The 13,549-nt window shown below is 41.1% G+C and overlaps 1 protein-coding gene across 1 annotated transcript in view; it reads left to right on the plus strand.

Annotated features, from left to right (window-relative positions):
- Positions 1-2,584: 2,584 nt before the first annotated feature.
- Positions 2,585-13,549, plus strand: part of LOC124256256 (lactase-phlorizin hydrolase-like) — a 57,317-nt gene continuing 46,352 nt past the window's right edge. Inside the window, 4 exon segments of the mRNA XM_046690221.1 lie at positions 2,585-2,672; positions 11,539-11,669; positions 12,574-12,825; positions 13,264-13,438. Coding sequence (XP_046546177.1) covers positions 2,585-2,672; positions 11,539-11,669; positions 12,574-12,825; positions 13,264-13,438 — 646 coding nt within the window.

Here is a 13,549-nt window from a genome sequence, read left to right on the forward strand (position 1 = left end):
TAATCAACAACTGATTTGAGACCCGTGAAAATCACCGTTAGAATAGTCTGCAGCAACCAATGCTTGTCATGAGAGGCGACTAACGGGATCGGGTGGTCAAGGCTGACGTGGTTGACACACCGTATCCAAATTGCGTGGACTGATGCTCATGATGCTGATCACTGGATTGGCTGGTCCAGACTCGACTTTTTACAGACCGCCGCCATATAGCAACACACAAACAAACAGATTACGGCCTAATCCGTCGAATTTTGAACAGCCAGCAGTGCCGACCCGTCGAATCGTGCTTGAGTGGTTCTGTGCTAATCGGTCGAATTTCAGACTGTGTTAACACACTGGGAGAGTCTAAGTTTATTAATTAAGCCGTGGGGTCGGCTTGTATTGGGCTAAAAACCCTGTTAGAACATCACGAACTATATATTTCTCCTTATGAATGCATTTTGTTTAATGCATCAATTTCAATTTTGTACAAAAGTAAAAAAGAATAGAGAGTCAGACCATCCAACACCCCTTGCGTCTTCCTTTTGGTATGATCCAATGTTTTGATAACTAATTAATAGCTAAGATCACAGTGCCGATCCGTCGAATGCATTTTACTACTCTGAAATCAGAAATTCGACAGATCGGTACGCGACCAAACAAATAAACAAGCATGCAGTAAGTCCGTGTGTGGCGTTAAACAACAAACAATATCCGACACAAAGCATGAACTTCAAGACGGCGTGAGGCGACTAACGGGATCGGGTGGTCAGGCTCGCTGGCTTGGTTGACACATGTCATCGGTTCCCAATTGCGCAGATCGATGCTCATGTTGTTGATCACTGGATTGTCTGGTCCAGACTCGATTGTTTACAGACTGCCGCCATATAGCTGGAATATTGCTGAGTGCAGCGTAAAACTCACTCACTCACTCACTCACTCACTCAAGACGGCGTGTTTGGGTATCTATGGTCTAGGCTCTCCTTGACCCACATATTCCTGGTTGGCATGACTGGAACTTTTCGGTAAGTATTCTCATACGTCCACTTCACCCATTGCATGATATAAGGCCATCAGGACCTGGGTGGAGATCGATTAATCATCAGTGACAATACACCCTGCAGCGATGGAATACCTGGGTTTCCCAACGGCGTGGGCTCTTTAATCTGAGTTGGACGATCAGACCCTCTGACTAATATATACTTTGATATATATACAGGCTACGTGGGTCTCAAATGCAAACGTTCAAATCCTCTGAAGTGTTTTCTTGTTTGCTGTTGGTGCAAACGAAATGCCTTAAACCGACACAATTTATACCAATCAGCGCCCGTTATCAACACTTGAACATGGAGAGCAAAATAAACAAAATGGACGTAAAGTGAGAGCAGCTTTTCCCAATTTATGAGCCTTCCATTTCCGAGTAGTTCAACATGAGCAGGTGTCCACAACAATTCAACGTCTAAAAGATCGTTACTTAATTCATTAAAAATGTCGAGTATAAAGGTGATTAAGTCCTTCTCTCTAAGGAGTAGACTTTGAAGAACAGGATGATGATACATTCTTACCTTCTGCAGAACTATGCACGGCCAGTAAAAGCCATACTCAAACAAAATGGCAACAGAGATGGGCTTCTTCCTTTATTTTGGACGCCATCTCTATGTTTCTTTAAGCAAGACTTCGTCTTGGAGTATGTCTTAATATTATTGATAAAAAATATTTCTCCGAATTGTACAATGTGTAATCAGCTGGATAATGTGGCTTATTATTTATTACATTGCAAATCATAATTGTTATTCAACTTAAGGCAATGGTGGAATCTCTTACAGCCCTCAATATTGAACTATTATAGGCTGACTCGTATGTTCAAGGAATATCGTGCGTCATGAAATTCAGAATGTAATTGCTACTTTAAGAAATTTTAGAAACTCAGCAAACCTCTTGATGGGCAAGGTGTAAACACCTATTAAACTTTTAATGATCAATAAATTAATCATCGTAAAGTGAGTGAGTGAGTGGATATAGTTTCCTGCAGTATTTAGTGATTTTCCTGTAATACCAAGACGGGGAACTTCTGAAAGGGCTTCATAAATTGTACCTATGTAGGAAAAACTGGACCTGGATCTTCGGTCCAAATATCCACATTTTAATAACCAAATACTGGGGTCCATTTGTTAACTGAAATCGTTCCTAAACAATATGTTCATGCTGTTGATTACTGGATTGTCTGGTCCAGACTCGACTATTTACAGACCGCCGCCATATAGCTGGAATATTGCTAACAACAAACAAACATAATAATAAATAATGTACACCATATCTGCCTGACAGATATATACCATTCTGAAGCTGCTGGGTATTCGTTTCTAAATGCTCAAGCGATTGCGACATATCCCGCTACACCACCAGTAATAGGGAGTGTTATCAGGACGCAGTAGGATTTGCTTGAGACGCCGGGCAGATCCCAGCTTGCAAGGACCCCTGTCCCTGTGTACGGCAGATGTAGGCAACTTCTGACCAGGAAGTGAGGTTGATTTGAAGATGCTACTACACATCCTCATCCTCTTCAGTACAGGTTTTGCCGTGTCTCTCTCCCCCACAGAGGACAATGGTTATTTTTTGACGGTTTTCAGACGATTTTGTGTGGGGAGCAGGGACGTCGGCAGGTCAGATAGAAGGGGCGTGGCGGAAAGACGGTAAGTGAAGATCTTTCCAAATATCCCAACTGATTTATCATTGAATCGAGACAGGTCAGTTAAAATGTACTTTGAAAATATTTTTCAAATATCGCGGGGTTTAAAAGGACACTTGTCTTGTGGTTAAATGTGAAGCGTTTAAATGGTTATTTGATTGTGAGGAATTTGAGAAAGGTAACGTGGTTTTGCTTGAATCGCCGCGATATTGCTGGAGATTTGCTAAAACTAAAATCACTCACAGGGTGAAGCAGGGGTATCTTGTTCTACTAGTAGTACCAATACTACAAATGTTGCTGTTGATACTACTTTTTTACTAACACCATTACCCGTGAAGATCTGGGTTGAACTGATCTTCAGTAACCCATGCTTGTCGCAAGAGGCGACTGACGGGATCGGGTGGTCAGACTCGCTGACTTGGTTGACACTTGTCATCGTATGCCAATTGCGTAGATCGATGCTCATGCTGTTTCACTCATTTACTACTACCACTACTACTACTACTACTACTACTACTACACTTACTACTACTACTACTACTACTACTACTACTACTACCACCACCATCACCAGAACCGCCTCCGTGGTGTACTTGTTAGTTGTCAGTTGTTTCGCCCGGAGAACAGAAGGTCGAGTGTTCGACCCCCGGACGCGTCATACCAAAAGGCGTTAAATGTTTTTAACATTTTACAGTTGATCGAACGCATTTGGAATAGCCCCACAGAACATTGCCTGGAACAAACCCTTGTTCGTTACATCCGTCAGTTCGTTATAAGCGTGTTCGTTAAAAACGTAGTTTACTTAACATAGTTTCCACTATCATTTGCAGACCGTTCCACAAAACGATGTCAACACTAAGGTGGTCGCAACGCGCTTAATTTAGCATGGGGTGGTGGGGTAGCCAAGTGGTTAAACCGTTCGCTCGTCACGCCGAAGGCCCGAGTTCGATTCCCCACATGGGTACAATGTGTGAAGCCCATTTCTGATGTCCCCCGCCGTGATATTGCTGGAATATGGCTAAAAGCGGCGTAAAAGCTCACTCACTCACTCACTCACTTGTTGGTCGGCATTAATGGGTACAACAAGGGCTGGGCGGCTCGGAGTCAGTATAATGTGTCTGAGTGGGGTGTTCATGCTTCACTGCGGCATGGTATCTCAGTGAGCTAGCACTATAAAACCAGCTGAAGTCTGGGCTAGTACAAGCAGCCACACATACACGCATGCACGTCGCCATATGAGCGAAATATTCTTAAGTGCGACGTTCAACCCCCTTTCACCTCACCTCACCACCACCATCACCACCGCCAACACCACCGTCGTACTGTACCCAGCTACCATAGGGGGATCGATGGTACGAGTCTTGTCCTAAAAAAATGTCAGTTATGAACAGTGCTGTAAATACGTCAATGGCACCTCTGTAGCTATGGTCGTACATCACGCTGAGCAAGATATCAGTGCAGCTGTTGGTTGTCAAACACGCGGGAACATGTGCACATCGAACCCACGTTCAATCGACTCTTTGATACCACGGACACCTTGACAAATGGCAATCCTCCAAGTAATCTACTTCTTTAGAGCTATCTATAAGGCAAGGTGCATGTATCCAATTTCAAATACATTATGATAGCACCCATATTTAGCATTCAAAGTTATATACATCCAAAATAATATGTAATAAAATACATTTTTGTTAAAAATAAATAACCAGATATAATGATAAGTGCATTTATAATACGCCAAGCTCCATTCACTAGGTGCTCATAGCGCTAACAATCTGACTATTATTATCCCAGATAGCCCAACCTGCCAGTGAGGCGATAGGTTATTAGTCACATGACTTATCCCACCGGGTACCCACTTTCTGCTGGGTGAACAAAGGCAATTTTGAACAAACACATTTTGCCTAAGATGAGACCACATTTATCACATGTGCTTCGTTGTGGGGCAGGACTGAAGTCCTAGATATTTTCAGGAGTCAGGTTGCCAAACATGGTCACCCATCCAAGCACTCTCCGCGCACAACGTTACTTAACTTCAACTGATTTGTGACCTGAGCTCTACGCACAGGACCACATGCCACCACGGAGAGTATCATGATTGAATGGGAGTACCATGATTAATGAGTCATGGTACGGACTGTTCTGACAACATCATCCAGAAGTCCGCATTCCCAGGGTACTGGACTTCCAAGGTTCCAATGCTTTAGAAAAATTAAAAATATATTAATCAACACATATTCATCTAAATTTTTGATACATTCAGTACGTGACGAGGAGAACGAAACTAGATAAGACCTTAGCAACAAGTGCAGGAGTACCAGACCCGCTCTTTAACAGTTCACATGTCAAAGACAGCTGTTCGTCCTATAGCAAGCCAACCAACAGGTAGTTGGGGTTGCGTCTTCAACCTAACAACGTCCCGAAAGAATGTAGGTCATGTTGACGTTGTCCCGTTTCAGTAGAACTGACTGCTTAGGCACAATGACAAAACACATTATCACAGATCGCTCTACGGACTTTGTACGCCAACCGAAAAGTGTCAACATGGAACTTGAAAGTTGAAACGAAATTCAAAGATTTATTGTTCTAGACTTGTCAGATAAACAGATTAAACATTGAAAAATCGTCTTATTTATTTTAGTCATTGTTGAAGGTGCACTGTGTGAAATGTATCGACCTTATTTTGTAACAAAATGTAACAAAAACATGCATAATCAGTAACCTGCATGTGTTTTGTTTTTGTTTTACGCCGCACTCAGCAAAACTCCAGCTTCATGGCGGCGGTCTGTAAATAATCGAATCTGGGCCAGACAATTGGGCCTACTCAATTAGTTAAACAACAAACCATCCAACCAACCAACTCTAAACGCAATAGGGGCGGTGGGGTAGTCTAGTGGTTAAAGCGTTGGCTCGTCAAGCCGAAGACCCGGGTTCGAATCCCCACATGGGTACAATGAGTGACGCCCATTTCTGGTGTCCCCCGCCGTGATATTGCTGGAATATTGCTAAAAGCGGCGTAAAACTACTCGTACCCAACTACCATAGGGGATCGATGGTACGAGTCTTGTCCTAAAAAATGTCAGTTATGAACAGTGCTGTAAATACGTCAATGGCACCTCTGTAGCTATGGTCGTACATCACGCTGAGCAAGATATCAGTGCAGCTGTTGGACGTCAAAACACGCGGGAACATGTGCACATCGAACCCACCAGTGCGTTCAATCGACTCTTTGATACCACGGAAAACCTTTGACAAATGGCAATCCTCCAAGTAATCTGCTTCTTTAGATCTATCTATAAGGCAAGGTACAAGTATCCAATTTCTAATACATTATGATAGCACCCATATTTAGCATTCAAAGTTATATACATCCAAAATAATATGTAATAAAATCTACATTTTTGTTAAAAATAAATAACCAGATATAATGATAAGTGCATTTATAATACGCCAAGCTCCATTCACTAGGTGCTCATAGCGCTAACAATCTGACTATTATTATCCCGGATAGCCCAACCCTGACAGTGAGGCGATAGGTTATTAGTCACATGACTTATCCCACCGGGTACCCACTTTCTGCTGGGTGAACAAAGGCAATTTTGAACAAACACATTTTGCTAAGCAAGATGAGACCACATTTATCACATGTGCTTCGTTGTGGGGCAGGACTGAAGTCCTAGATATTTTCAGGAGTCAGGTTGCCAAACATGGTCACCCATCCAAGCACTCTCCGCGCACAACGTTACTTTAACTTCAACTGATTTGTGACCTGAGCTCTACGCACAGGACCACACGCCACCACGGAGAGTATCATGATTGAATGGGAGTACCATGATTAATGTGTCATGGTACGGACTGTTCTGACAACATCATCCAGAAGTCCGCATTCCCAGGGTACTGGACTTCCAAGGTTCCAATGCTTTAGAAAAATTAAAAATATATTAATCAACACATATTCATCTAAATGTTTGATACATTCAGTACGTGACGAGGAGAACGAAACTAGATAAGACCTTAGCAACAAGTGCAGGAGTACCAGACAGTCAGGTGACCCGCTCTTTAACAGTTCACATGTCAAAGACAGCTGTTCGTCCCACAGCAAGCCAACCAACAGGTAGTTGGGGTTGCGTCTTCAACCTAACAACGTCCCGAAAGAATGTAGGTCATGTTGACGTTGTCCCGTTTCAGTAGAACTGACTGCTTAGGCACAATGACAAAACACATTATCACAGATCGCTCTACGGACTTTGTACGCCAACCGATAAGTGTCAACATGGAACTTGAAAGTTGAAACGAAATTCAAAGATTTATTGTTCTAGACTTGTCAGATAAAGAGAGTAAACATTTAAAAATCTTCTTATTTATTGTTGAAGGTGCACTGTGTGACATGTATCGACCTTATTTTGTAACAAAATGTAACAAAAACATGTATAATCAGTAACCTGTATGTGTTTGTTTGTTGTTTTACGCCGCACTCAGCAACGTTCCAGCTACATGGCGGCGGTCTGTAAATAATCGAATCTGGGCCAGACAATCCAGTGATCAACATCATGAGCATCGATCTACTCAATTAGTTAAACAGCAAACCATCCAACCAACCAACTCTAAACGCAATAACCGCAATGATGTCCATTTAATTCCAGATACAGAGTTGTACCGTTTGTTACATAACTAGACCCAGAAATGTCCAGCTGAATATATAATGGACGTATTAGAATAATAAGTACTTTCCGGACAAAGGTGGTCCCGAAAAGCTGGGATCACTGTGGGTGTGGTGTCCATTATGCTTCATTCGGGACTGATTTCTGGACAGAGGTCAACAACAATTCGAAGGCCGTTGTCGCGAAGCAGATAAACGCACATAATGTCAAACTGCTTGAAATATGTCTTATCAGTTAGTAAATCACAAGTGATCTTGTTCTAAGTTGCTCGCATATGGAAATGTGTCTGTAATATGTTTGCAATCTCCTGGAGCCATGATCGGGTGGGGCTGTCATCCCTGAGTCGGCAGTTCCCTTTGAAGAAACCAGCGGTCCTGCTCTGTGTGTCTGCATCTCAACAGCTCGTCGGTGTCACCACAGGATCGCTCACATGAAACTCATGAAGCCAACACTTCCTGATATTTTGTAAATCCCAACTCACTCACTCACTCACTTAACTCACGACTAATAAACAGTGAACTAATGAACTTCTTAAAAACACGTGGCCTTTGAATTGCATTTAGATGTGATACACATCAGGAAGAGAGTGTTGTATGGATGTCAACGTTTTTATTATGACGAACACAACGCCTCGGAGTATGTATTCACTTCTTCATCAGCTCATGAACAGAACAACGATATACACAACGTTTCGCAGTATACACTTACTCCTTCATCAGCTCATGAACAGAACAACGATATACACAACGTTTCGGAGTATACACTTACTCCTTCATCAGATGATGAACAGAACAACGATACACACAACGTTTCGGAGTATACACTTACTCCTTCATCAGCTCATGAACAGAACAACGATATACACAACGTTTCGCAGTATACACTTACTCCTTCATCAGATCATGAGCACAGCAACGATACATAACACAACGTCTCAGAGCAATATACACAACGTTTCGGAATGAGTTAAACTTACTTCTTCATCAACTCATGAACACAACAACGATATACACAACGTTTCGCAGTATACACTTACTCCTTCTTCAGATGATGAACACAACAACGATACACACAACGTTTCGCAGTATACACTCACTCCTTCATCAACTCATGAACACAACAACGATATACACAACGTTTCGCAGTATACACTTACTCCTTCATCAGATGATGAACACAACAACGATACACACAACGTTTCGGAATATATTACACTTACTCCTTCATCAGATGATGAACACAACAACGATACACACAACGTTTCGAAGTATACACTCACTCCTTCATCAGATGATGAACACAACAACGATACACACAACGTTTCGGAATATATTACACTTACTCCTTCATCAGATGATGAACACAACAACGATACACACAACGTTTCGGAATACATTACACTTACTCCTTCATCAGATGATGAACACAACAACGATATACACAACGTTTCGGAATATATTACACTTACTCCTTCATCAGATGATGAACACAACAACGATACACACAACGTTTCGCAGTATACACTCACTCCTTCATCAGATGATGAACACAACAACGATACACACAACGTTTCGGCAGTATATTACACTTTACTCCTTCATCAACTCATGAACACAACAACGATACACACAACGTTTCGCAGTATACACTCACTCCTCCTTCATCAGATGATGAACACAACAACGATACACACAACGTTTCGAATATATTACACTTACTCCTTCATCAGATGATGAACACAACAACGATATACACACAACGTTTCGGAATATATTACACTTACTTCATCAGATGATGATAACACAACAACGATACACACAACGTTTCGGAATATTACACTTTACTTCTTCTCAGATGATGAACACAACAACGATACACACAACGTTTCGCAGTATATTCTTACCCTTCATCAGCTCATGAACACAACAACGATGCATACACAACGTTTCGCAGTCTACACTCACTCCTTCATCAGATGATGAACACAACAACGATACACACAACGTTTCGAATATAGAGAACTCACTCCTTGTCTTCTGATATGTATTATATCAACACGAGTTGATACAGTTACAAATATCCGAGGCTTGCCGAGGATATTTTTTTCTTTATCAACGAGTGTTGATATAATAGATATCAGAAGACACGAGGGTGAGATTCTATTTATCATTCAAAATCACTCTTCATTAATTTTCAATGAAAACGATGTACATCTCTGAACATGGTTGTGCCATTAGACTTGCAGCCATGTCATAGCATTGTGACGTTATGAACACATGACGTCATAGCATTGTCAGGGCATTGTACAAAATCTACTGATCAAAACGATATCTCCTGGGAGATATCGTTTGATCTCACAACAAGCGATATCTCCTGTAGAACACAGATTTGGATGATAAATTACACTTATTCCTTCATCAGATGATGAACACAACAACGATATACACAACGTTTCGAGTATACACTCACTCCTTCATCAGATGATGAACACAACAACGATATACACAACGTTTCGCAGTATACACTCACTCCTTCATCAGATGATGAACACAACAACGATACACACAACGTTTCGAAGTATACACTTACTCCTTCATCAGCTCATGAACAGAACAACGATATACAACAACGTTTCGAATATATCACACTTACTCCTTCATCAAGATCATGAACACAACAACGATACACACAACGTTTCGAAGTATACACTACTCCTTCATCAGATGATGAACACAACAACGATACACACAACGTTTCGGAATATATCACACTTACTCCTTCATCAGCTCATGACCAGAACAACGATACACACAACGTTTCGAATATATAATAATACACTTACTCCTACATCAGATGATGAACACAACAACGATATACACAACGTTTCGGAATATATTACACTTACTCCTTCATCAGTTCATGAACCAAACAACGAGAAGAAACACAACGTTTTGGAGTATACACTCACTCCTTCTTCAGATGATGATGAACACAACAACAATATATTACACTTACTCCTTCATCAACTCATGAACACAACAACGATACACACAACGTTTCGGAATATATTACACTTACTCCTTCATCAGATGATGAGGGAGTAAGTATACTCTCCGAAACGTTCCTGAAAATGTAGAATTAGACATCCATAAAATTATCGTCTTTAAAAATACCAGTTGATATATTTCCATGGTACAGTTAAGGTCAATACTTATTTAAACACATCAAGGGAACGATTTGAGGAGACACAATCATTTACAGGGATGCAAGTAAATGTTGTAAAAGGAAAGTTGCACCCTGGCGAATGTTTGTATTTGTTGTTAAAAGCCATTCGTATATTGCAGCAATAGATAGTTCTCAAAATACATTCGCTGAACTTGAATAAGAGCCTAATCCTGTGATTAAAAATCTGTTCATTATTCTATAAGTTTCAGAAGGTACATCACAAGAGAATGTAAGTGTAAAGTATTCATCGTGGCTTCTTCTAATAACACGTTGTCCACATAATCTCGAGACGTGATAGATGTTTCCTCTTGAAATCAAATTCCCTTCCCCTTATTAAAAATAATAATAATAATAATAAATAAATAAATAAAAAAATAAATAGATAAAAAATTGTACATTAGCATGGGACATTGAAATCAACAGCTACACATTAAAATTCATTTTCCTAAAAAATAGACAACTAAAATAAACATCTAAGACATAATTACATTGCATGTCTGAAGGTAAATATATTGTTTTAAATAAAAAAGATGTTAAAAATTTGAAAGAAAAACACTTTAAAAACTGGAAGCTCAACGGTTTTGAAAGCGACTTTACCTTCTTGTGTTGAGAGTTTTACGCCCTAATCGACAATTGTTTGATAAATCTGTGATTGGGCAAACGCTTCCTCATGCTTCTGTTCAGCCGAACCCGTGAAGATCAGGGTTCAGCAACCATGCTTGTCGTAAGAGGCGACTAACGGGATCGGGTTGTCAGGCTCGCTGACTTAGTTGACACATGTTATCGTATCCCAATTGCGTAGATCGATGCCCATACTGTTGATCACCTGATTGTCTGGTCCACACTCGATTATTTAAAGACCGCCGCCATATGGCTGGAATATTGCTGAGAGTGGCGTAAAACTAAACACACTCACTCGCTGTGCAGCCACTGAGAATCTTTGTTAGTGAACCTCACTCTAAACCTCACTTGTTCCTCACACAGGTCGCAGTCCCAGTGTGTGGGATGTATTCTCTCACACGCCCGGCAAAACAGACCAAGGAGACACGGGCGACATTGCAGCAAACAGCTACAGCAATTACAGCGAGGACATCAACATGCTCAGCGAGATGGGGGTAATCGTTTCTCTGTTTGTTCAAACATACAGTTAACTAAGTTTAAACAAACACCGTTATAACGAACTGGTTGTTCTTTTGGCTACTTGATGTATGCTTTAAACGAAATGAGTTTTACGAACTACGGTTAAGGGGGTGAGTCTAGTTTTATGCTGCTATTAGCAATACTCCAGCAATATCACGGCGGGGGACACTAGAAATCGGTTTCACACATTGTACCCATGTTGGGAATCGAACATGAGTTTTTTCCGTCGTGATGAACAAACGCTTTAACCACAAAGCTAAAACAGACACACACGTTACACACATCACGCACGAAACTATGCACGCACACACACACGAACACGCACACACACAAAGAACTGTCGATTAGACCCTGTTATTTACAGATCAATGTCATGCAGGGTGGGGCTGTTAAACATCCAATATAAACCTGAAGTGTGCTACTCACTATATATTAAGCATCTCTTCCTTTCCCGGAATAACCGCATTTTGAGGTTTTTGGTTGCTCTCAGGTTTTACTTTTTCTAAGTAAGACCTCTTCCCAGGTTTTACTTTTAGTAAGTAGGATCTCTTCCCAGATTTTATTTTTTTCTAACTCTTTTTGAACATCAACATTCAAATAATATATGGGTGTTTGAAATCAATTGAAAAATATCGTCCAAGATCAGTTTCAAAGTGCAAATGTTTTCCCAAGCAGGATTAGAACCGCATCTGTCAGGTGATTAAGCTGACGCTCTACCTCACGGCCACCGAGCCCCTAAATCCCCTTGGGATTTCCCTCCTCCCTCGGTTTTACATTCTCTACCAAAACCTCGTGGGCGTGATTTCTCCTATATATAAAAAGTCAAAGGATTGATCACTAGATGGTCACTACAAAATATATATTATGTTTCTTTACCAGGTGAAGTCGTACCACATGTCATTGTCCTGGTCTCGCGTCATGCTCAACAGAACAAGTGTAAACCCACAGGGCGTCACCTACTACAACAACATCTTCAAGGCCCTACGCAGCAGCGGCATCGAGCCCTACGTGACGTTGTACTACTACGACCTCCCGGAGTTTCTAGAGAGACGAGGAGGGTGGTTGAATGAGGACATCATCGACGTCTTTGGAAAATACGCGGAGCAATGTTTCACAGAATTTGGAACGCAGGTAACACTGTACTACAAATAGTTTTATTTCCATTTCACTCATACAGCTTGGCCAACAATTTTATGTGAATTATTTGTCCGAAATAAGGAAAAAAGACTCTTATAAACGACATTCTCCCAATATGATTCTGTATTTTTTTTAAAATCTATGATGTGAATACACAATGTCATTTAGAAAGTAGTGAAATGTAACATATGCTAAATTGGGATAACACTTCCTCCGTAAAGTACAGATTCTAGTCAGCAATGTAATCCGCTTCCACTTGACTGTGTGCTTGCGATTAGGTGCCTGACTCTGACAGTGTGGGTTCGAATCCTGGATGGGACTCAACAAAAGTATAAAAAAGTACTAGGATTTGTGCTTTACCGAGAAAGTGTAAATCCAAGCAAATGGTTAACTCTGTGATGTACAAATGTATTTTTAAATTGAACATTGCAGGTGAAGTACTGGATATCAATGCATGACCCCAGGGGCGTAGCGTGGCGAGGTTACGGGGAGGGCACGGCACCCCCAGGAAGATATGAACCAGGGTGGAACCCCTACATCGCTGCCAATAACTTGCTCCGGGCTCACAGAAAAGCACTTGATGCGTTCACAGCTAAGCCTTCAGGAGGTAAAATAGGACACTGTCAGTGTTTCTTCTTGAGTCTCAAGCAAACCATCAGTAACATGGAACTGTCTATCGGAATGTACCCATGTTTGGAATCGAACCTGGGTCTTAGGC

This window comes from Haliotis rubra, unplaced genomic scaffold (assembly GCF_003918875.1).
Source record: "Haliotis rubra isolate DU_JTF1 unplaced genomic scaffold, ASM391887v1 Scf621, whole genome shotgun sequence".
Lineage (NCBI taxonomy): Eukaryota > Metazoa > Mollusca > Gastropoda > Lepetellida > Haliotidae > Haliotis > Haliotis rubra.